The following is a 25,115-nucleotide window of genomic DNA, read 5'->3' as shown; positions in this document are numbered from 1 at the left end:
TTCTATTATTCAGGGACATCGAGGTGGCACCATAGTGCATAGAGCACAAGGAGGTGCTTGAGTCAGGAGGACCCAAGTTCAAATTCTGACTTCAGCCACTTACTAACTGTGTGACCCTGGGCAAGTAGCTTAATCCCAATTACCACCACCACCCCCAAAAAAAACAGTTCTATGATTCCAAATCTATATTATTTCAAATTATCTCAATAACAACCCTTACTTAGGCTGAGGGAGAGAAAATTTTAGAGTAAGATTTAGAGTTCCTAGGTCAGAGCTAGAATTCTTTTTCCACCCTGGGGTAATTTACCTAACTTCTCTGGTCTTGGATCTGGGCTTTCACAGAGATCCTCCTCTGTGAAAGGAGGGGATCAGGCCAGGGGACCTCTCTGTCCCCTCCAGTTCTCCAGCCATGAATCTATAAATACTTATAAGAATTATATCCTCAGGCAAGTTGTGACTTCACACCCTACTGCAATAAGTTTCTCTCACTCCCTTGCCATCTCCCCGAAGCCTCACCATGGCCCCATTGCCCCCCTCCCCTTCATGGAACAAGTAAATAGCCTGGAAAGGCAGGAAGGGGCCAGGTTAGGGGAAGTCTAAATAAGCAAGCTAAGTTATTTATGTGGGCCTTTCCTTATTAATGCCTCCCTGCCAGTTTTTTGTATTTTCTATCTCCTTTGTACCTTCAGTGTCTGTCACAGAGTTAGCATTAAAATAAATGTCTTTCCTTTCTTTCACTCATTCATAGAGTGGAAGCTTCTTGGAAGCAAGGACCATTTTGATTTTTGGTTTTGTATTCCCAGCACCTGGTACAGTGCCTAGCACACAGTAGGGGCTTAATATTCATTGAATTGCACAAAACTGAATTGGCATCATCTCGGGGTAAACTCTTTCCTTCTGGACCAAGGAACTCTCTCTGCTCCACAGCACAGAACTTACTCTGGCTAAGATTACAGTTTACTTCCATGCCGATCTTTAGCCCAAACCTTAGTAGAGTCTGTCTTCTGTTCTGAGCTCATTAAAATTATTTCTTCTTTAGCTGCAAATGGAATGTTTATTATTACAATTATTTGAGTTGGTCTGTGCTGGGCTCCGGGCTGTCTGTCTGCTCCTGATGGCCCGTTAATCAGATGAGTCTAAGCCCAAGGCCTGGCACAGAGACTTCGGGTTGGGTTCAGCATCTCTCCTACTGCGTTCTGATTGGGGTAGGGATAAGGATTGGGGGAGGGGGTAGTTAAAGAAAGGTCCAACACTCAGCTTCTATATTAACTGTCAGAAGTCTCGAAGTCCCTGGAGTGGGTTTCCTTTAGACTGGCCATGCATAATGGCAAAAACCGGAAGTAGGAGACATGACTTTCAGGACCAGCTCTGCCAGGAGCCAGCCCTTTTATCCTCTCTAGGCTTCATTTTCCTCATCTATCAAATAGGGGAGAGTATAATTTTTAATCAATTGTTTTTATTAACAAATATTAATTTTCTCTGTCTTCATTGAAGAAGAAAAGGAAAGGAAAATCCTTGTAGCAAATATATATTATCAAGCAAAACCAATTCCTCCATTGGTCTTGTTCAAATATGTGTGTCTCATTCTGCATATTTAATCCATCACCTCTGGGTCAGGAGGTGGGTGGTGTGGTTGGTTATCAGTCCACTGCAGTTATGGTTGGTCATTCCACTGATTGGTGTTTGGTTAAGTGGAGCTGAGAGTCCAACCTCTTCCTGGTACAGAAGAGAGAACTGAGACCCAGAGAAACTAAGTAAATTGTCCAAGATCTCTCAGGTTATAATTACAACAGTAACAAATATGGTCATAATGAGCAATAACAATAATGATGATGATGACTGACTGATATAGGGAATATCGTGGAGTTAGGAACACTAGCGGCTAATGCGGTTAGTAATTACTTGCATACTTACTAGCTATATAACTCTGGGCAAATTGTTTAATCCCTATGAGCCTTAGAGTTCCAAGGGCTTACTTAGCCCAGTGCCTAGCACATAGTAGGTGCTTAATAAATACCTATCAATTGATTAATCAAGTTTAATTGGACTCTGGGTTCAAGCCCTGACTTTATTACTGGCTGTTATTTCACTTCGAATAATATACTCAACACCCCCAAGACTCAAGAGTTGTTGATCTACATTGGTAGAGGGAGTTTCCATACTGGGAATTGCTCACACCAAAGAAATCACAGATCCTGACCCCCAAAAACTTTTTTTTTTGCAAAATACATTCTATAATGCACTTTAATCATTGAATTTTTAAAATGTTTTCCAAATTAATAATTTTATATAATCATATTTGATTGTCACAGCAACCCTGTGAGATGGGTGCTGTTCAAATTCTGCCATGAAATAACAGTGTGATTGGGGTGGCTAGGTGGCACAGTGAATAGAGCACTGGCCCTGGAGTCAGGAGGACCTGGATTCAGATCTGGCCTCAGACACTTAACACAAAAACTAGCCGTGTGACCTTGGGCAAGTCACTTAACCCCAATTGCCCTCCCAAAAGAAATAGCAGTATGACCTTGAGGAATTTACCTAACTTCTCTGGGCTTGAGGTTCCTCCTCTGCAAAAGGAAGAAATCACGCCAGGTGACTTCTCTGTCCCCTCCAGTTCTCCAGCCATGAACCTATTTCAGGCATGACAGTCAGCTTGCTGTGCTGGGCTTCCATTTCCTCTTCTGTAGAATGAACAGGACTGGCAAGCCTGTGGGGTCCCTTTTCCAGCTCTAAATCTATGGTCAATAAGATCATATTATTCTACTTTCCCCATTTCAAAGTTTCAGACTCCAAAGAAAATGTTTATTAAGCACCTATTATGTACCAAGCACTGGGGTAAACCCTGGGACTCTGAGGCTCATAGGTCTTACTGACTTGCCCAAGGTAATATACCTGCTAAGAATCCAGCCTGGGATTTGAACTCAGGTCTTCCCGACTCTAGATCTAAGTATTTATTCCTGCATGAGCAAGGCTGAGCTAAGAACCCAGGTAGTAGGATATTTGCTTTAGACAGAGAATGGTGCCCCACTGCCTTGCCCCGATCTGCTTTCCAGGGTTGGTGGTGGGTTCAAATGAAATAATGTACTCCCTGTGAGCATAAGCCCTTATCACTATTAGACAGATTGTCAGTATGATGACACATCATCCCATAAGAGGTGTTGGTTGGATGGACTTTGCTTCTGCCTTATGAACTTGGGTTTCCCAGAAGCCATTGCCCATCACACTGGATGTCCCTGACCTTGAAGGAGCCCAGTACTACTAATAATTCTGTCACTCAGGTTTCAGTGAGTGCATTATCCTGCTGCCCACTGAACCCAGAATTGTCAGCACTAATAGAACAGGGAGTGATTTAGGGAACAATCAAGGCCAGGGGCTGTACCATGGAGAACTCCGTGGACCTAGAGGCAGAGGACCCAGCCTCAGAATCTGCCCCAGCAATTTCTTATCTATGTGACCTTGGGCACATCACTGCCCCCATTAGATCTGAGTGTCCTCCTTTGATAAGAGATTAGACTAGATAATTTCTAAGCTTTCCTCAGAGCTCTGACTTAAATACAAAGTTCCCTTCTTACTCTGACATTCTCTTTCCCAAGATCTCTCCAAACCCTGATACTCCCTGTTCTAAGGTCTCTCCCAGTCCCGACATTCGTTTCCTGTTCTAAGACTCCTCCTAGCTCTGACATTCCCTGTTCTAAGTACCCTCCCAGCCCTCTCAGCCCTGCCATTCCCTGTTCTAAGATTCCTCCTTAGGAAGCTATAACATCTATGACTCTAAATAACAAATAATCCAGTTTACTTTGGGGATACATTTTGTGATTTATAAAAAGATTTCACCTCCCAATTATATTCTGCTTTGACTGATAATAAATCGCTATTCATTCTCTGAACACACCAGTGAGCAGGGAAGTGACTATGAGGTATGCTAGGTGACAGGGGAAAGTCAACCTGAAAGAGAAGGATAAGTTTGAAAATATACATGGATAATATACATATCATGACTATTACTGTGGACTGAGAGCTTGTTTCATCCCCCACTTCTCCAACTAGACTGGAAGCTCCTTGAGGGCAGGGTCTATGTCTTCTTGTTCCATCATTGCACCTCCCCTTGCTAAAGGTTTGTTGAAGGGATATTGACCAGTAGAACATCACCAGAGAATGACCACAATGGTGAGAGGACTCAAAACCATGCTCTAAGCATAGACTATGAAGGAATGTTTAGAGGAGAAAATATTGGGAGGATATGACAGCAGGCATTAGTCACCTAAAAGGTTATTGTGTGGACATGGATCTGATCTATGCTATTTGGTGCCAAACTCCAGTATGAAGGCCAATGAATAGAAGGTTTGTGGAGGGGCACACAAGTACATAAGTAAAAATGTACCTGAGTAAAAAATGTCCTATTAGGGCTGCCCTATTGAATGGGAGAGGGTGATTAGGTGGCACAGTGGAAAATGCCAAGCCTAGAGTCATGAAAATCTGAGTTCAAATCCAACCTCAGACACATGCTAGGTGTGGGACCCTAAACAAGTCACTTCACCCTGTTCATCTCAGTTTCCTCATCTGTAAAATGATCTGGAGAAGGAAATGGCAAACCACTATCTTTGTCAAGAAAACCCCAAATGGGGTCAATGAAGAGTCGGACAGGAGTGAAATGACTGAACAACATTGAATGGGAAACTTTAGGAGGCTTTGGGGGTGGGGGTGGGGAAAAGTAATGAGTTTTCCATCCCTGGAGGTCTTCAAGGTTGGAAGACCAATCATTGGTTAGAAGCATTAAAATAAAATTTAGAATTCAGGGAAAAGATGGAATTAGGTGACCTATGAGATCCGGAAACGCAGTCAATGAATGTCAAATCAAATTCTCTGTCATACTTTGTCTCAGCGGAAACATCCAATCCCATAGTGGTGGAGATACAAAGATAAATGTGATCCTTGCCCTCAAGGGGGTTGCAGTCTAGTAAATTGCTGCCCAGCTCATTTTCCTAGCAATTAACATTTTGTCAATTTGAGTAACATACGAAAGGTCTTCTCACCAGGCAGAATGGGTCTTACGGTGACATCAGGGCTGGCATATGGGATGATTCTAATTTTGTGAACCCAGTTCTAAGGAAGAATCTTGTGATTCAAGAAAGGGCTCTCAGCCTTCTCTAAGCCTCCCACCATTCTCCTGGTTCACACTTTCCCCTCCAGAAAGGTGGAGGTGAGATATCTGAGCAAGAGGATCTCTCCCAAAATAAGTTCATTCCAATGTGCTTTTTCTCCCGAAGCAGGTTTCATGACCTGGGCTCTTTCTTGCCTTCTCTCAGGGAGGGTGCAAGTTGGGGAGCTGGGCTGTCCTCTTGCCCTGTGTTGGGTGGTACAAGGTTTATGATATTGGTGTGAATGGTGGTTAACTAGATTTATAGATGCTCAGACACCATATAAGTCCATTACCGTGCATTTCCCCTTTTAGACAAAAAGGGATTTTTTTGTGGGTTAATAGGACTTTTATTTCATTAGCTAATGGTAAAAGTGTTTTGTTACACACACTAGATAAATGCGTGGAGGCAGTAACAAATGCGGTCTCCTAGCCGGCTGCTCCTCCTCACCGGGCATATGGTAGATTAAAGAGTTCAACCTCGAAATATACTCCTGCATGCGCGCATGTGTTTTTAATAAATCTGATTGCAGATATTTATTGCATCACCGGATTTGGAAAATTATGGGACTTGATTGCTGCAAATGTAATCGGGTGATACATACGGAACTGCAACTCCAAGTTATTGTCCGGGGCAGGAGGGTGGGGAAGGGAAACCGTCCTTCCAGTTCCTGCAAGCAGGCGAACGACCACATAAACAGACCATATCCTGAATTATGCAAATGAAAAGCGCTGACAGCTCCAGTGAATTGTCCTCCTCTCCTGAAATTGCCACCATTAGAAATGAGGAGGAAAGGGAAGGGCCCATCCAAGATGCTTGCACAACCCAGATTCTTTCTTCTCTGCGTGGAAGACGGAAGGGTTTTTCCCTTTCTTTTCGGCTCATTTTTTTTGTTGTTGTTGTTGATGGCAATGGCTGAAAACCTCCACGATCTGTCTCCCACCTACTTTTCTGAGATAATTGAACAATTCTCCCCAACTTGAACTTTCTATTCAGGTCTAGCTGGCCAACTTGCTGTTTCCCTTATATGACATTCTATAGGCTCACCTCCGCTCTTTTGCAGGAGGGGTCTGTCATGCTTAGAATGTGGGGAAGCTGCGCTAGAGTCTGGGGATGCAATGAAAAGTCATTTCAAGAGGGAGAGATCTCTAATACTGCAGGAGAGAGTCAATATGAATCTGCCTTCAACAACTGCTGGCTTTTTTTTTTTTTTTTTTTTTTTTGCTTTTTGGAGGGCATTTGGGACTTGCCCAAGGTCACACGGCTACTTTTTGTGTTAAGTGTCTGAGGCCGGATTTGAACTCAGGTCCTCCTGACTCCAGGGCCAGTGCTCTACTCACTGTGCCACCTAGCCGCTCCACTGCTGGCTTTTTTCAAAGCGAAGCCTCCTACACCACGTCTGTCCTGACCCTCCAGGACTCAGCTAGCAGCCCTCTCACCCTCTGGAAATGACTTTGGAGCTAATCTGTACCGACCCATAGATGTGTTCCTCAGAAGCATATAAGGCCTCAATGAAGTCAGGTACACCATCATTTTTCTTTGTTTCTTTGGTAGTGCCCAGCACCTACATATAATAGGTACTTAATAAATGTTTGTAGATAATCTTCTAATAAGCATTTCTTGAGCACCTAATGTGTTCCAGACCCTGTGCTAGATTCTGGGGATGCAGAAAAAGATAAAAGACAGCTCCTGCTGTCAAGGGGCTCATGCTCTAATGGAGGATACAACATGGAAAAAATGTGTACAAGCTATACACAGGATAATTGGGGGTAATTGAGTGGTGATATATCCTCCCTAGCAGAATAAAGAGTAGGGCAGCTAGGTAACACAGTGGATAATGTCCTCTGGGGCAGGCAGGTGGTACAGTGGATAAAGTACCAGGCTTGGAGTCAGGAGGACCTGAGTTCAAATCCAGCCTCAGACACACACTAGCTATGTGACTCTGGGCAAGTCACTCAACCCTGATTGCTTCAGTTTCCTCATCTGTCCAATGAGTTGGAGAAGGAAATGGCAAACCACTCCATATCTCTGCCAAGAAAACTCCAAATGGGGTCAACAAAGAGTCAGGCACAACTGAACAACAGCATTACCTTGGAGTCTTCAGGAGGCTTTGGGAGGGGGTGGGTTTCACAAAAAGTCAGACACAATCAAAACAACACCTCAACAAGAATGTAGAATGGGGGGGAAGGGGCGCGCGTGGGTGGGGGAAAGGTCTTAGGAGAAGAGCCAGAAAGGACCTTTGAAATGATCTGATCTATTTAATACTCTCATTTTACAGATAAGGAAACAGGCTCAGAGGAGTCAGGCAACTTGCCCCAGGTCACACAAATATTAAATAGCAGAATCTACATTTTAGCTTCATTTCTTTGAATCCACAAACAGAATTCATTCTGTTGCACCTCAGTCTAATGCCTTACTCCAACTCGCTGAGGTCATGGAGGGCTTTATGTTTTCGTCTCCAGTATCCTTAGTGCCTAGCCCAGGTGCTGTGTCCAACACACAGTAGGCACTTAATAAATGCAGGTTCAATTGAATTGACTTGAATTCTATGAAAGCCAGACTTCACACCTCCACCCCACTCCTAGGCGGGCCAAACCCCTTCAAATCCACTCCATCTGCACCCGAGGGCCCTCAAATGAAATATTCCCTGCACTCAAAGTGAACTGGAAATAATTTACTGTGAGAGGACTGAAAGGTCAGTTTACTCCACATCGGCACCTTCATTTTTCCAAAATCCGCCGAAATTAAAAAGCTATAGATATCTTATAGAGCTTATTTATGAACACTTAAGAGTAAGTAACTCATGGTTGGAACGGTTCCCTGCCCGTGATATATGAAAGCTGTCAGCGCCACATTCTTAGACTATAATCTGCCCATACAATATGCTATTTTGACATGGCCTGGTGATGTTTTCCACAGTTACTGACAAGCGTATGCCAGCGTTCCTTTGGAAAAATTAAGAAATGGGCTGGGGGGAGAGGGGGCAGGGGGAGAATGGGGCACTCCACCCAGTTTTATAACTATCGTCAACCCAGTTCCCAATGATCTAAAAAAAAAAAAAATCCCAGTTTTGGTCAGACCCAGGGTTTCTTACACTATTCCCAGGCACCAGGAGTCAATACGGTGTCTTTTCTCAGCTTTGTGAGTTCAGAACAACTTGTTCGGCGTTCTGTTATGTATAATGATGAAGGGGGGGTGGGGGTGAAGGACAGAGGGAAAGAAAAAACCCACCCTCTTTTTTTTTCCCTCTTTCTCCCTCTTATTGTTCTAGAAGGAGCTTAATTCTGTTGCCTCTGAGCTGGCGTCGCGGCAGGAGGAGAGCCAGAATTCTCATAAACATTTAATTGAACTCCGTCGGGAATTTAAGAAAAATGTACCTGAGGTAGAGTATATTTGCGGCTCCGGAATTAACGCGGTGGGAAGGCAGATTTCTCTCCCTTCAAACTCGATTTTTGAAAACTAGCGACATAAGTGACTAACAAGGAAAGAAGCTAATTAGCCACAAAGAAAAATTAGTGCCCCCCAACCCTCAGTTCTCTTGGCATTGTGGTGCCCAGCATTTCCAGATTATGGGGAAATGGAAAGGATTTCCATTAAAGTCATTGTTTCAAAAGACTTTATAGAACAGTCATTTTTGTCCTCTCTTTCCCCCCTGCACATTCAAAACTGAGATCTTGTTGTCTTGAACACCGAGTCTCCCCGGACTGTTTGTCCAAAGATCATCTTGTTCCCTTTTCCATTCAAGCCCATGAGGCTGTTGAGGCCTGGTGACCTCCCCCCACACACACACACTTTTTCTGTCTCTTTTCTTCAGCTGCCATGTCCTCCCCCTACTCCCACTTTAGTTTTTTTTTTTCCTTCATCACCCACCACCACCCAGAAAGCTTTGTTCCCCATGAGCCTGTGTCTGCCTCCTTGGGAGAAGGTGCTGGTGCTGGAACCATAAGGGATCCCTAGGGGAAGGAGACAAGATTTTACAGGCTTCCATTCTCTTCTAGGGAGAAACTAAGAGAGCCTTGTCCTTTGCCAACCAGTCCCAATGTTGCTTCTTGGAAAATTCCAGAAATTTCCAGAGGAAGGGAGGGAGGGAGGGAGGAAAGAGAAAGAGGAAAGAAAGAAAGAAAGAAAGAAAGAAAGAAAGAAAGAAAGAAAGAAAGAAAGAAAGAAAGAAAGAAAGAAAGAAAGAAAGAAAGAAAGGAAGGAAGGAAGGAAGGAAGGAAGGAAGGAAGGAAGGAAGGAAGGAAGGAAGGAAGGAAGGAAGGAAGGAAAAGAAAAGGCCTGAGCCCTCTGTAACTTTGTCAGACTAGACCAGGGACCCTGGTGAAAAGTTGATTAGGAGGCACAGTAGAAAGAACATTGGATTTGAAGTCGAGGACTTGAATTCAAACCCCAGCTCTTGCACATATTACTTCCCTTCTTCGGACCTCAGTTTCCCCATCTATAAAATGAGAGGTTAGGGCCAAATGGCCTCCAAAACCCTTTCCACCTCTTGACCTGAGATCCCATGAGGCATCTTCCTTTGACACTAGCCACCCTATTGGACTGATGGAACCCTGCCGTACCTCCCTAAAAATTGACTGACCATTAGAATTATCCCAAAGTGGGTCATGGGATCTTAGCTCTTGAGCTGGGCGGGACCTCTTAGAGATCATCTAGTTCTAGTCCAAGACCCTCATTCTATATACAAGAAAATTAATACCCATGTTGTCTGGATAGCTTTTTGTGTGCTAGCAATCCATGGATAGGAAGGATCTCCAAGGCCATCTCATCTACCTCTCCTCATTCTACAAATAAGGAAACTGACACCCAGAACTGACACCCAAGAAAGTTAGATAATTTATCTTAGGGTCAGAGACTTAGAGATATAAGGGACTCCAGAGGGCCAATTAGTCCAACAGCCACATTGTACAAATAGGGAAACTGAGGCCCAAAGGGTTAGAGTGACTTGAAAAGGATGCCTTGGGATGTAGTAGTAGCTTCTCCATCACTGGAGTTTTTCAAGCAGAGGCACCACCTTCTGCATGAAGCCTTTCCTAACCTTCTCCCCCCCAAAAAAAACCCCTACCTTGTATATTTATTTATATTTATTCATTTTTTATTAATGCTGAAAATGTTTACAGATGCCCCTGCTGTCTCACCTATTAGAACATAAGCTCTGTGCAAGGAGGAATTGGGCCCTGGCAAAATGCCTGATAGAGGGGGCACTTAAATACTGGATTGTTTGGGTAGTTGGATAACCCTCTTGGGGGGGGGGGGGATCTGGTGCAGAGGAGATCCCTGCTTTAGATCTGGGCTGGGCTGGATGATCTCTGAGGTCCATCTCTTTCAATGCCAAGATTCCTTGGCAGAATTCATGGCATTGGGCATACTTACTTTAGCACAGGACTAGGTGGATTCAGAGGCTACATCCAACTCCAAGATTCAATGACTCTACAATGCTTGACCATCACAGTAGAGGGTGAAGCAAAATGGATTCTGAGGCAGAGGACTCGGGTTCAAATCCCACCTCTGACACCTACTGTGTGTCTAACATCACTTCCCCAATCTGAGACTCAGTTCCTTCTCCAAGTCAGTGATCAGCTATTTCCAAATTGATTAAAATTTCAGTTCCTTGGCTCCTTAACTTACCTGGGCCTTAGGTGGATTCTCTTTCCTTGGTGATAGCGCCCCAGGGAGGTTCCAGCTGGGACTCAGGGTGATATCTAGAGCCAAAATGGAACCTAATTAGGATGGCTCTGATTCTCTAAGGTGGGCTCAGGGTTCTGGACCTTCCAGATCCAAGCTCCCTGTCTTGGGATTTGGTGTTGAGCTGAGTCTCTGCCACTAGCACAGGAACAAGATAAGATGGGGAGAAGTGGCTAGCACCTTTGGACATTACCTCCACTGACCTCTGACATCCCGTCCACCTCTTAGGTTCCTAGCCAGGAATTGGGCAGTAAATCTGGAGGAAAGGATTTAATTCAATTCAGTACGCCTTTGAGAGATTTGAGTAGCAAAGGAAAGGTCTTCCCACCAGGCAGAATGGTCTTACTGTAACATGAGGAATGGCATATGGCGTGATTCTAATTTTATGACTCTGATTCTGAGACAGATCTCATGATTCAAGAATGGACCCTCAGCCTCCTCAAGGCCTCCCACCCCCACCCCACCTCCAGTCTCTTTCTCTCTCTGCCAAAGGTGTAGTTTCATTGATACATGGAACTCCCAGTGAGGACGCTCCCTCTACCAATGCAGATCAAAACCTGCAGAGAGTTACCTGGGAGCACGAAGGATTTTAGTGACTTGCCCAAGTTCGCACAGCCAATATGGATCAAAGTTAGAATGTGATTTACTTTCTGACTCTACGGCTGGAATATTATCCCACTATGTCTTTCTCTTCCAAACCCCCCAATCAACAATCAATCAATAGGCATTTATTAAGTTTCTGCTATATGCCAAGTCATGCTAGATGCCAAGTATGCAAAGAAAAGAACAGAATATCCCTGCCTCAAGATGGTTACATTTTAACAGACAAAACAAGATGAACGAATACATTAAAAAAGAAGTAAAATGTATAATGAATGATAATATTAATTAATGCTGAGCACCAAATATGCATCGGGCCCTGCACTGAGTTCCAGGTTGAGTTCAGTCATGTTCAACTCTTTGTGACACCATCTGGATTTTCGGGGGATTTTTTCAAGCAAAGATACTGGAGTGGTTGACTGTTTCTCTCTTCAGCCCATTTTACAGATGAGGAGACTGAGGCAAACAGGGTGAAGTGACTTGATTAGGGTCACACAGTCCTTGAGTGTCTAGGGCCAGATTTGAACTCAGGAAGATAAGTGTTCCTGATTCCGGGCCTGTACCACCTACTGCCCCTAAGTTCTAGATATGCAAAGACAAATATTAAATCATCCTTTCCCTCCAAGAGCTTATATTCTCCTGGGAAAGGCTGTTCATGAGCCTTCTGGGTCACTTTGGATTGTTAACTTGACTCATAGAGACTGCCATCTTGATTGTTTTGTAACTTAACAAGGCTACAGGCTTTGGGTCCTCTGCACAGGATACCATGTCAAGAAATCTCAAATTAGAGGGGCTGGGACATACCTGAGGGCCTCAAATGCCACTTATAGTCAACAGTCCCTCTGTAGGGTACTCTATAAAGGGTTGGCAAATTTCTTCCTGAAGTATTTAGGTTGAGTAGATGGAAGGCAAGGTTGGGCATTGACCCAGAGTGCTAAGGAGAGAAGGGCAGGCCCTCAGAGGTCATCTAGTCTAAGCCTCCCTCATTTTACAGCGGAGGAAACTGAGGCCTGGGGAAGGGAAGGGAACACATCCAAAATCGCATAGGAAGTGAGGAAAAGAACTGGGATTTGAACCTGGCACTTTCCTCTGACTCAAACATTACCCCCATGAATCCACTTCAGTGACACACTTCTTCTGAGTGCCCTGTGGCTCTCACTCTGCTCTCCCAGTTCATCGAGTTCATCTTGGTTTGGGGGAGGGGGAGAGAAGGGGAAAGGAAACAAGCATTGACACACCTACTATGTGCTAGGAAATATTTTAAGCTCTTTACAAATATTATCTCATTCGTTCATTAAAAGAACCCTGGGAGGTAAATGCTATTCTTATCCCCATTTGACAAATGAGGAAACTGAGACAAACAGAGGTTTAGTGACTTGCCCAGGGTCACACAGCTGGTAACCATCTAAGGACAGATTTGAACTTAGGTAGCCTGACGGTTTATCTGCCGTGCCATCCAGCTGCCTGTGGGGAGATTTGGGGGAGTTGGAGGTGGGATTCAGGTCTCTCTCTGGGCTGATTGGCCAAAAGACTATAATAAATATATAATAATATATAATAAATGCTATGAGCCTCACCATTCTGTATGCCCAGCTCCTAGAAGTTGCCACAGTGATTCCTCACCATTTCTAAGCTTATATTTTAAAGTTTACAAAACACTTCGCCGACATTGATACGCTTGATCCTCACAGATGGGGAAAATGAGGTTCAGAGAGGGTTAGTAACTTACCTACGTCACACAGCAAGTAAATGTCAGAGTCAGGATTCAAACCCCATTGTTCTGCCTCTGAGTCACTATGCACCTTGGGAGCATTGCTTCTGAGCATTAGCTATCTCAGCCTGGACCCCAAAACAGTCCCTGGAGGTCTCTGAAGGCTTTTCCTCTCCCTTTCCTGACTTCCCCCTCCCGACGAGGCAGCAAAGGTTTTTGTCAATTAGTCTCCCTCTGGGAGCAGTACAGGTGAGGTGCGAAATCCATGCCGGGTTTTAAGCCTCCAATTTCAACTTACATAATTTTAATACCGCATAATTATGCAATTATGCAATTAGGAATAAGTTTCCATTCCTATTATAGTGTGTCTCTGAAATTTTCTCTTTTGGAACTGGTTCCTCTGGTAGGAAAGAGAGAGTCATGTTAGGGCCCTATTTAGGAGGGGAAAAAAAAACCCTTGGCTGGTGCCAACTCACCTCCTACTTGTAACTTTGAGCAGCTCCCGTGTATGACAATGAACAGGACACTGGGCCCCTTCTGGGAAGGGAGCCACTCCTGCTGGTGTTGGAGACAAAGAGGGGCCTGAGAAGAAGGAGGAGGACTGGAGAGCCTGGTGGGGGCAGAGACAGAAGGGATGAGAGAAGGAAAGCCTGGGCCCAGACAGGCAGACGGGCTTGGTCCCAATAAGACAGGCCTTCCTCCCAGAGTCAACAGGGAGGCCCGGGAGTAGTGCCAAGGTCACGTAGGTACCACGAGGCAGAGCTGGAATTTGAACCCAGGTCCCTTGACTCCTGTTTCTGAAGTCACAGTAGATTGGAAGCCTTGTGAGGGCAGGGGCTATCTTTTGCCTCTTTTTGTATCTCTAGCATTCAGCATAGTGCCTGGGGCATAGTAGGTGCTTCATAAATGTTTATTGACTAACTGTACCACACTGCCCCTCAGTTTCTTCATCTTTAAAATGGGGGTAATGATACCAGCAGTACCTGGCTCTCCTCCTAACTAGCTTTGTGACCTTAGCCTAGTCCCTTCCCCTCTCTGGGTATTAGTTTTTTCATTTGTAAAGCAAAGGGATTAATCTCTATGAATCCATCCAGTCTCCAATTATGTCAGTAGCTGTATAGAGATTTTATTATTTGATTTCTTTCAGTTACCAAGCATCCTTTTTTTTCTCCTCACCTCTCTCCACCTACGAGGGATGGGGGGAGATGGAAGGAAGGAAGGAAGGAAGGAAGGAAGGAAGGAAGGAAGGAAGGAAGGAAGGAAGGAAGGAAGGAAGGAAGGGAGGGAGGGAGGGAGGAAAGGAAGAAGGAAAGAAGCGAGAGAGGGAGGGAAGAAGGAAAGGAAGACAAGAAGGGAGAGGGGAAGGAAGGAAAGAAAGAGAGGAGGGAGAAAAGAAAGAAGAAAGGAAGAGAGAGGAAGGAAGGAAAAAAGGACTTAATAAATGTTCTCTTCCCCCCCCCTTTTATAAGGCAGGAGCTGTTTTGCCTGGCACATAGTAGGTGCTTAATAAATGCTAGTTCTCTCCCCCCCCTTTCTTTAGGGTGGGAGTTGGAAGGTTGTTTTACCTGGCACATAGTAGGTGCTTAATAAATGCTCGTTCTCTCCCCCCCTTTCTTTAGGGTGGGAATTGTTTTTCCTGGCACATAGTAGGTGCTTAATAAATGCTCGTTCTCTCTCCCCTTTCTTTAGGGTGGGAGTTGTTTTGTCTGGCACATAGTAGGTACTTCATAAATGTTTGTTCTCCCTCCCCCCCATTTCCTAAGGGCAGGGGCTTTGCATCCCCAGTACTTCACTCAGAGCCTGCAGGACACACGATAGGCACTTAAGAAATGTTTGTTGATTGTCTGACTGATATTAGGAATCACAGGACCATAGACTCAAAGATGGAAGTGATTTGGGAGACAGACCTGGAGAGGGTGGTTGATGTGCCCAAGATCCCCTGGTAGCAGGGCTGGGACCCAAACCCAGGTTCTCTCACTCCAAATCCAGGGCTCCTGCCTTGCCATGACGGCGAAATGAGTAGAACTAGGAAATTTAGCATTTTGTTTTTGGAAACTTGTGGTTCCCTGGGTCAGAAAGAGTGTCTGACATCCACACGGGCAGGAAGAACCAAGGCAGTCCTATCAGATGGACTTGTGAGCACCTAATAGAAACAGTGGCTAACATTTGCACAGACAGTTTGTAAAGCATTTTACAAATTTGTGCCATTTGATCCTCATGACAACCTGGGAGGTAGACACTGTTATCATCCCCATTTTACAAGTAAGGAAACTGAGGCCCCAAGAGTTTAGGGGTGACTTGCCCAGTGTCATACAGCTGGTAAGCATCTGAACTCAGGTCTTCATGACTCCAAGGTCAACATTCTATCCAGGTAAACACCCAGTGGCCCCAGTTCCAAGACCTTGACCTAGGGCCTCATGTAAAAGCAACAATGCCTTGGCCAGAGGGTGGGCCCCCCTGCAGCCAAAAGGGGAGTCCTGGCCTCTTGCTCTAAGTCTGGGGCTTGGCTTTAAGACGTGTGTGCCCTTCGGGGGCTCCTTTCCTCCTCCATTAGTGACCTCTTGGATCTCTTTTTTCAGGAAATCAGGGAGATGGTCGCTCCAGTCTTAAAGAGTTTCCAAGCAGAGGTAAGACCAGACATGAAGTGTGTCTTCAGCTCAATCATCCAATCTATCTCTCACTATACTTTAAGTAGAACCTCAGCAGCTGGGAACACACACACACACACACACACACACACACACACACACACATACACACACACACACACACACACACACACACACACTGCACCCACAACCATCTTGCCAGAAGTGACACCTGAGCTGATCCTGGATAGGAGCTAAAGGTTCCAAGAGGCAGCAGTGAGGAGGGAGGGCATTCCAGGCAGGGGGAACAGCCTAGGCAAAGGTATGGAGATGGGAGATAGAGTATTATGTATCAGAATGGCAAGTAGTCCAGTTTGGTTCATTTGTAGAGTGTTTGAAGGGGAGTAATCAGTGTAATTAGTCATGTGTCAACACACACAGAACTTCACTGTGTTGCTATCAAATTCATTTCTTTGTACTGTACTTACCTCTGGATACATTGCATCTATACTGTTCCCTCCACCTGCACCCCCACTCCTAGCTCAGCATAAGCTTCTCAGGGCAAGGACCATTTGAATTTTCATCATTGTATCCCCAGCACCCAGCACAGTGCCTGGTACACAGTAGGGTCTTAATAAATGCTTGTTGGTTAATTGCTTATAGGTGCTCTCTCCTTCCATAAATTACATTGCAATCTTTTATCTATTTCAGTGTTATACCTGCCCCATTCCCTTCATCCCCAACAATAAGTTTTTTTCTTTTTTTCTTTGCATCTCCAGTGCCTAGAATAGCACCTGATACCTAGTTGTTGTTCGGTCATTTTTCCATCTTGTCCAACTCTTTCTGACCTTTTTGGGGGGTTTTCTTGGTGAGGATACTGGAGTGGTTTGCCATTTCCTTCTCAGGGTCATTTTACAGATAAGGAAACTGAGGCAGAGTGAAGTGACTTGCCCAGGGTCACACAGCTAGTAAGCATCTGAGGCTAGATTTGAACTCAGGCCTTCCTGACTCTAGGCCTAGCACTCTATCCATTCACCACCTAGCTGCTTGAGGGAGTTCAATTCGAGTTAGACTGGATTGAGGCTGTGTTAAAGGGTCCTTTGTCCTGTATGGACCAAAACCTATCCTTGAATATTGACAAGTATCCTGCTTTCCCTCAGGCCTTAATTCAGATTTAAATTGATTTCTCCCAGACCTACCACTAACCCTCAGTAAGGACCTTGGGCCCTAGACTGAGAGTTGAAAAGATGCAAATTCCCATCTTGGATCTGTGTGACCTTGGACAAGTCCCTTCTTGTCTCCAGGCCTGAGTTTTCTCCTCTGTAAAATGAGGGAGGCTTGGACTAGATGACCTCTGAGGGCCTGCCCTCCTCCTCTCCTTAGTACTCTGAGTCTATGCCCAACCTAGCCTTCCATCTACTCAACCTAAATACTTCAGGAAGAAATTTGCCAACCCCCTTTCAGAGCACCCTACAGAGGGACTGTTGAATATAAGTGACTTGGGTGACCCCCAAGATCCTTCCAGCTCCAGCATTCATCAGTTCCCTAAGATCCCCTGACCACTAAGTATAAAAACTTTACCAACCCTCCTTACTAGGCTGCCCTCCCTCCTCTAGGGCCACCCAGAGCAAAATCGATACAGTCCATATGCCTTTCTGCCAATTTGCCAACTGGTCCTTGGCTCTCTGCCAAACTGATCCAGCAAAAAAAAAACCTGCTTGCTTTTGGCCATCCTCAAACCCCACAGTGGGAGCTGAGTCTCCCCCAAAGCATTCACTGAACTTTGTAGCCATAACCCAGAAGAAATGAGTCTATCCAACTCAGGAACATAAGATAGAAAATCGTCTCATTCCAACTGGGTGGGGAGGCGGAGGGAAAAGGGGAGAAGCTGAGAAATCGTACTTCTGAATGCTTTTAAAATGATCAATCTTCTGGGGGCTGCTTTCTGTGTTCTTCTAATGTGCTTAGGCAGAAACCCCCAGAGGAATGGGGCACCGAGAGCTCGCGGCGGGCAGCCTCGGCGACGGCGGCCCGTTGGCATCTGTCATCTGCCACCCGCGCTCCATTCCTTTAAATCTGTCTCCTTGGAACTACGTAACCACATAAGAAAATATTAAAGTAAACAGTAACTGGATTTACACAAATGCAGCTTATTTCCATATTTTTCATCACTCCGTTTTATTACTCAGTTTACTGATGTGCTCATTTATTTATAGGGCAATCCAGTATTGATTCATCCCGTTGCGCGGGTGCCTAAGCACATAAAAGAGAGTGATAATGATAGGAGTGGGTTTTCATGCCTTTGTGTTTCAAAAAAAAAGGCATGTTCTCCCCCTACCACTACCCCCCCCCCAGCATCCTTTGTGAGTGAATGCACACAGGCTCAGGAAGCCAGCTTTTCCCTTGGTACTGAGCTGTCTCCGAGGTTACAGAGACGGCTCTCCTGGTGAGGAAGAAGGCTCTGCTTTCTGACACCCTGGCGCCAATGCTCGCTTGGGGGTAGGGTGGGGAGGGGGCAACCAGGCTATGGTCAGGCCCCATAAAGGGTCTTACTTGGAAATGATGTTGGAGGCTTTCATGGAGGCTGCAGGTGATGCCTTCAATGTGTTGGCCACCCCCACCCTTCTTCCTTCCCCTTGCCTTCCTCACTAATACAGGCATCCACCACCTCATGTCATTCTTCAATAGGTCCATTTCTAATTAAACTTGTATTTTTATATCTGGGAGACCACAGGTCATAGTGCAAAGAACCTTGGATTTGGAGTGAGGACAACTGAGTTAGCTTTAAGACCTTGGGCAAGTAGTTTCATCTCATGTAAATTTAAACATGGAAGGGACCTGAGGGGTGATTTTTGTCCAGCTTACCTCCCTTCATTTTGTAATTGGGGAAACTGAGGCCCAAAGAGAAAAGTGATTTTCTCAAGGTCATGAAGGTGCTATGTGGCCATGGGGGGATTTGAATCCAGTACTCTAAATTTGATCCAGAGCTTCTCTCCCCTTGGGAATTCCCATATCAAGAGGGCCTTCTCACCCTGGAATATTTCGCATCCCAACAATTTTGGGGAGAGACCCAAGCTGACCATCCTTCATTTCTCTCCCAACTGGCTTTTGTATGGCCACTGGACTTTGATAACTCAAGAAGAGGAAGGCTGATGACTTTGCACAGCTCTGCCTCATTTAAATCCAACTCACACGCAAGTCAAGACATCACACCATGATGTCATTGGTCCTCTTTGAAAATGAAAGATGAACATGATAAGACTCTGGACTTCACCATCATGGCCCCCTGCATAGGCACCCCCACTTTCCCTTCCCCACTCCCCCCAGCAGCTTTTGAGGTGAAGTCTTCTTCCATTAGAATGTAAGCTTCCTAAGGGCAGGGAATGTCTTCTTTTAGCTTGTTTTTGTATCCCCAGCACTAAGAACAGTGTCTGGCCCACAGTAGGTGCCTGATAAATTGTTTCTTACCTGCCTCTTACCGCTATACCACATTGTGGCTCAGTTTCCTCATCTACTGGAATAAATTGGGATAAAAAGACTAGCTCTCCCTGTCCCTGAGTTGTGAGGAACGTGCTTTGCAAAGGTTTTGTAAATTTTGTAATTTTAATTCAACAAATACTTATTAGATAGAGATTTTTAGAGATGTGTGTGTATGTGACTGAATGTGAGAGAGACAGAGACAGAGAGAGACTGATAATCACATTCCCAGACTGAGGGAATAAGGGAGAAATAATGATGGTTACTCATAAATCTAGGACTAAAAGACCATCTCATCCAATTGCCTCATTTTATAGAGCAGGAAACTGAGGACCAGAGAGGTGAGGTGACCTGCCCAGGGACACACAAAGCCAGAATTTGAACACAGCTCCCTTGATTCCAGATCCAAGGTTATTTCCACTGTATTTTGCTGCCTCTGTGGTTTGTAAACTCTATAGCTTATGGGCATGCCAGCTATAATAATATTATCATGCTTAATACTGCTGGATTTGTTGTTAGAGGACCTATGTTTGAATGGCATTAAGAGAGGTCAGCTACCTCTCTGAATGTTTCTAGGTCTTAGTTTCCTATTGATCAGTGGGTTGTGGTGAAAGACTTCCAGCTCTTGATGCTATGACTCTGTTAACATACTTTCTTACTGGGTAGATGTCGGGGAGCCAAGTGTAGGGGAAGGTGGGGGTTTAACTTGAGTACAGGCCATGTTAGGAGGTGAGCAGAGGTCAGAAGAGGTGAACCCTTAGAATCATCTAATGTCCTTGTTCTGCCATTGCTTACACCCCTAAAATGACCATATTCCATTGTTCATTTGGATTCTTCTGTGTGTGAGAAAGAGACTCAGAGACAGAGACAGAAAGACAGAAAAGCAGAGAAAGAAAGGGGGAGAGAGAATGAAGAGGAAGAGAAAAACAGAGAGAGAAGAAGGAGGAGGAGAAAGAAATAAAAGAGAGAGGGATAAGGAAAAGAAGGAGGCAGAGAAAGGGAGGGACAGAGGACAGAGACAGAGGAGGAGGGGGAGGAGAGAGGAAGAGGAGAAAGAGAGAAGAGAGGGAAAAGGAAAAGGAGAGAAAGGAAGAGAGAGATAGAAAAGGAGGGAGGGACATGGAGGGAGAAAGATGAAGGAGGAGGAGAGACAGAAAGGGGGGACAGAGGAGAAAGAAAGAGAGAGAGAGACATTGAGAGTGAGTGAGATTTCCCCTAGGGTAATGTCCTGATTTGGGTTTCCTCATTTAGTTGCTACTTTGGGGCTTACTCTCCAGTCAAAGGATTTTCTGGTCCCTACAAGGAGTGGAGATGATTTGGTCGTTGAGCAGGGCAGGTAGCTGAGGTCTTGAGCTTGGGCATTTCTGGAGAAATCCAAATCCTGAATTCAAAACATAGAGTCTAAGGAAATCCCTCCCAAATCATTCTCCTTTTGCAATTCCATTTGCTGTATGTTGGCCTCCACAGAGCCTCTCTTCCAAGTTTGGGACGGTTTAAGAGAACTTCATTAGTTTTCTTAAGAGAGCTTTTCATCTCACCTTTAATGTAGGAAAAAGACTGCATTTGTCTATGATTTTATTCATGAAACCTCCGCTTTTCCCTTGATCTATTGACTAAGCAATCATAGCAAGCTTGCTCCCTCCCACTCTTTAGGGAATAAATATTTCCCAAGGAAGGTGTTCATTTTAAAGGGTATGAGGGTGGGGGGAAATCTTTCCTTGCCCAGGACCAACTCTGTCCGCTCAGCAACAGAGAAGTGAAGTCTGATTTTCATTTTAATTTTTGTTAATGAGAATCCATCCATTATCCCACCCGCTGCAAACCCACCAGGCTCACAGGGGTTGCATTGAAGATTTCCCTGCACTAATTACCACGCAGGAAACATTTCCCTTGGCGACTGCACTCCCAAGTCATGTAAGTCATATAAAGTAGCCCATAAAAAGCCAGGGTTGGAGGCAGCCTCTTTTGCTCATGCATTCCTTTCCCACCCAAGGCTTCACGCCGAAATAGAGAACATTTTTTAAGTTCATTTCTTATTTTGTCTGAACCAACTCCGCAGTGCTCTAAGCCCATGTATCCTTTTTATCTTTTCATATTTTTGTACACAAGGAAGGGGTGGAGAGGAAGTAAATTGGCCTTGCCGGGAGTGGAGAGAGCTCTCCCTCCCACCACGATCCAATCAAGGAGAGTCTCATTTCCCTGGCAAACGGGAAACAAAGGCTGCCCGCCAAGGTAGCTTAATGGAGACAGCTTGAAATGGACAAAGTTTGAATATCCATGCACACGGAGAAAGGAGCAAGACTCAAACCCGGCTAATTACAAAAGTTGCTTTATGAAAGATAATTCAAAGCAATAATTTACCAAACATAATCAAGTGGCACAGATGGGGCTTTTGATGAATAGTTTGCAACATGCAATTAGCAGCTCTCGCAGTTACATATCATTAACCCTCCGAGCACAAAAATTATTTTCTCATTATTAGTTGAAAAGGTAAAATTAAGCTGACTAGACAGTAAAGGAACAAACTACAATTAATTACCTTCATTTATTACAGTCATTATTTTAAACTTAGTTTTTACTCAGATAGAGAGATGAAAACATCTAAATTAAAAGTTTGGTTATGGCAAACCGGAGGTGAAACTTTCCTAGTTCTTGGTTCCCACTCACCCCCTCACCCCAGGTGGCTGATGGGAAGGTGGGGGACGCTAGAATTGGGCGTTTTGTTCATTTGTTTAATATCTCTGGGTCAACTGGAAGCAGGGTCCTTGATGACCAGCATGAAATGTCAATGTCAGGATCTCTGGTGACCTTTCTGAAATACAGCAACTGACGGTCACAGGGGACCAGAGGCCTCTTAGAGGTATCTGATCACAGGTAATTAATGTCTTAATTCCAGTGGGTCAGAAATTCCTTCTTCTCCCTGGCACAGGGAGAGACTAGGTTGATGACCTGTGATAGATAGGAAGAAGGGAAAAGAATTAATTTCTGTTATGGGGGGGGGTATTTAGCACCTGATATTTTCAAGATAGCATAATATGGTGGATCAGGTTTGGGACTTGGCATCGACAAGACCTGAGTTCAAATGTGTCCTCTGGTACTTAATGGGCAGCTAAGTGGCTCGGTGGATAAAGTACCAGACCTGAAGTCAGGAAAATTCCTCTTCCTGAGTTCAGACACCTACTAGCTGTGTGATCCTGGACAAGTCACTTAACCCTGTTTACCTCCGCTTCCTCATATGTAAAATGATCTGGAGAAGAAAATAGCAAATCATTCCAGTATCTCTGCCAAGAAAACTCCAGAAGGGGTCACAAAGAGTCAGACATGACTGAAAAATGACTAAACAACAAAAACTTACTAGCCAAATGACCTCTGTGTATATTAAGTAATTCCATAGGATTCCACTTCACTAAGATGGGCTGCAATCTGTATTGGTGGAGGGTGTTTCCTATGCTGACAAAAAGCAGATGTTTTGCTGACCTTGGGAAACAGGACAGGGACCATGTTTTTGCTTTGCTTTGTATCTCTTGTGCCTGGCAGTCTCTGGCACACTGGAAGAGTTTAATACTTTTTTACTAACTGACACATTCATTTAAGTGGTTCTTATATACCAACGACTATATTGGGTACTGGGGATATACAAAGATGAGATTCAAATAGTCTCTGCTCTCAAGGAGCTAACTTCCATGGGATGACAGAGGATTCTAGCTGTCAAGCTGGAAGGGACCTCACAGGTCATCTAGTCCATTTCCCATCCCCTTTTTACAGATGAGGAAACTGAGGCTCAGAGTAGTTAGGTTTTTGTTTGGGTTTTTTTTGGGGGGGGGGTTTATTTGAGTCTGGATCTCTCTATGTCTCCCAAGCTGGAAGTACAGAAATCACTCACAGGCAAGTCTCACTGCTGATTAGCACAGAAGTTTTGACCTGTCCTGGTGGAACTGGTGGCCCTGACCCCCCGGGAGCTCACCATATTGGTGCCAAACCCAACTGGCTTTACCTTTGCTGTAGCTCAAAACTCCTAAACTCAAGTAATCCATCGATGTTAGCCTCTCCAAGTAGCAGGCTTCCAGGAGTATGCCACATGGCTGAGTCAGAATATAGAGCTGGGATTCTCTGATTCCAGAGCCATCCAGAGCAAGTACACCCAAGGTAGGGGAAGAACATAGGATCATAGATTTATCAATCAATCAGCCAGTATTTATTAAGTAATAAAGATAAAAATAAAGGCAATAAACAGTTCCTGCCCTCAAGAAGCTTACCTTCTAATGGAAGGGAGCTGAGAATGTATAGGAAAGGAGGAAGGTGTTTGTCCCTTGGAGGGAAGGAGAACACAGTGAGTAGACTGGAATGATTACAAGCCCTGGGGCCTGAACCCTGGCAAGATAGGTAGAGGCCCACCTATCAGAGCAAGAGAACCCAGAGGAAAAGTATCAAGTATCTATGAGCTTGGAGAAGGTCAAAGAGTGGGGCCTTAGTGAGGAGATGCCAGGAATGTGTTATATAATTTTAAGTTAATGTGATTGTTAATATTTACATTATTTTATGTGTATCCTAATTTGTGTTTTATTTCTGGTTTGTTTTACAAATTATATTTGAATATTTATGAAACATTTTTCTAGCTTTACCTTTTTTAATTATGATGACAATATAAGTAATTGCAGTATCTCCTATAAGACTCACTTGCAGTTGGCTCATCTGCCATTCCCCTGCTCTGGGTCCTGTCCTTGACTGAGCCAAGCCAAGAAGGGACCGTAAGTTTGACTGTGACTCTCACTCACTTACAGGTGAGGGAAAAACTGGGCAGGCTCCTTCAGTCGATGATACACTTGTCCACCTCCTGAAGTATGGAAAGCCATGCAGACTAAGGAAATGATGCTAGAGAGAAATAGAAGCCAACGCAGTAGCCTTGTCTTGCTGGAAATGATAGCCCTCTAATTAGTCTAATTAGTTGTCATTTGTTGTTAAATAGCAATGTGGGGTGTGGCTCTAGAGACTGGCAGAGGTGAACGGTAAAGTCAGGAGGCGTTTTTTGTCCTTTACTCTCTGTTTGACCCTGGACAAGGCAAGCCTCCTTCTATGAACCTCGGTTTCCTAACATGTAAAATTAAAAAGAGTCTGAATTCTTTCTTTTATGGTTTAAAAATATGGATATCTATTAAATATCTGTATCACCTTCATTTTCAAATTTATCCCTCTCTTCTGTGTCAAGGGGAGTGGGAGGGGGGAACCAGGGGGATAGCATCACAAAATTAACCAATATATCAAATGAATATGACCTTATATGTAATACTGCATGCTTGTGCTCCCCCACCTCTGCAGAGGGGGAGGGAAGAACATTTCCTCCATTCTTCTTTGGAACCAAGCTTGATCATTATAATTATGCCATATTCAGTTTCTTTTTTCTTCTTGTTGTTCTTTCATTTACATTGCTTTGTTACTGTGTATCTACTGGTCTGTTTCTCTGCTATACATCAGTCCATTTAAGTCTTCCAATGCTTTTCTCTCTTTTTTTTTTTTGGCTTTTTAGAGGGCAATTGGGGTTAAGTGACTTGCCCAAGGTCACACGGCTAGTTGTTAAGTGTCTGAGGCCAGATTTTAAGTCAGGTCCTCCTGACTTCAGGGCCGGTGCTCTACTCACTGTGCCACCTAGTCACCCCTCCAATGCTGTTCTCTTTTCGTCTTTTATAATGGCACATCATATTCAGTAGTGTTTGTGACGATTCCCAAAGCAATGGGCATCTACTTGGTTTCTAGTTCCTTGCCCGACAAAAATGTGGTACTAGAAATATTTTGGTATATGTGATCCCTCTCTCTTTGTCTCTGACCTTGTTAGGACATATGCCTAGCAGTGGAATCTCTGACTAAAAACGTATAAAAACCATTTTAGTCTCTCTTACGTAATTTCCAAGTGTTTTCCAG

The 25,115-nt window shown here is 44.5% G+C and overlaps 1 protein-coding gene across 1 annotated transcript in view; it reads left to right on the top strand.

The window, feature by feature from the left end:
• Nucleotides 1-25,115, top strand: part of CUX2 (cut like homeobox 2) — a 343,700-nt gene that overhangs the window by 176,169 nt on the left and 142,416 nt on the right. The window contains exons 2-3 of the mRNA XM_069081410.1: nucleotides 8,410-8,520; nucleotides 15,714-15,761. Coding sequence (XP_068937511.1) covers nucleotides 8,410-8,520; nucleotides 15,714-15,761 — 159 coding nt within the window. The remainder of the gene's footprint in view (nucleotides 1-8,409; nucleotides 8,521-15,713; nucleotides 15,762-25,115) is intronic.

The sequence above is a fragment of the Petaurus breviceps genome, unplaced genomic scaffold (genome assembly GCF_028583685.1).
Source record: "Petaurus breviceps papuanus isolate PSGF00001 unplaced genomic scaffold, PetGlider_PUasm1.0 99, whole genome shotgun sequence".
Lineage (NCBI taxonomy): Eukaryota > Metazoa > Chordata > Mammalia > Diprotodontia > Petauridae > Petaurus > Petaurus breviceps.
The sequence above is the reverse complement of the archived record's forward strand: the minus strand, read 5'-3'. Positions and strand labels throughout refer to the sequence as shown.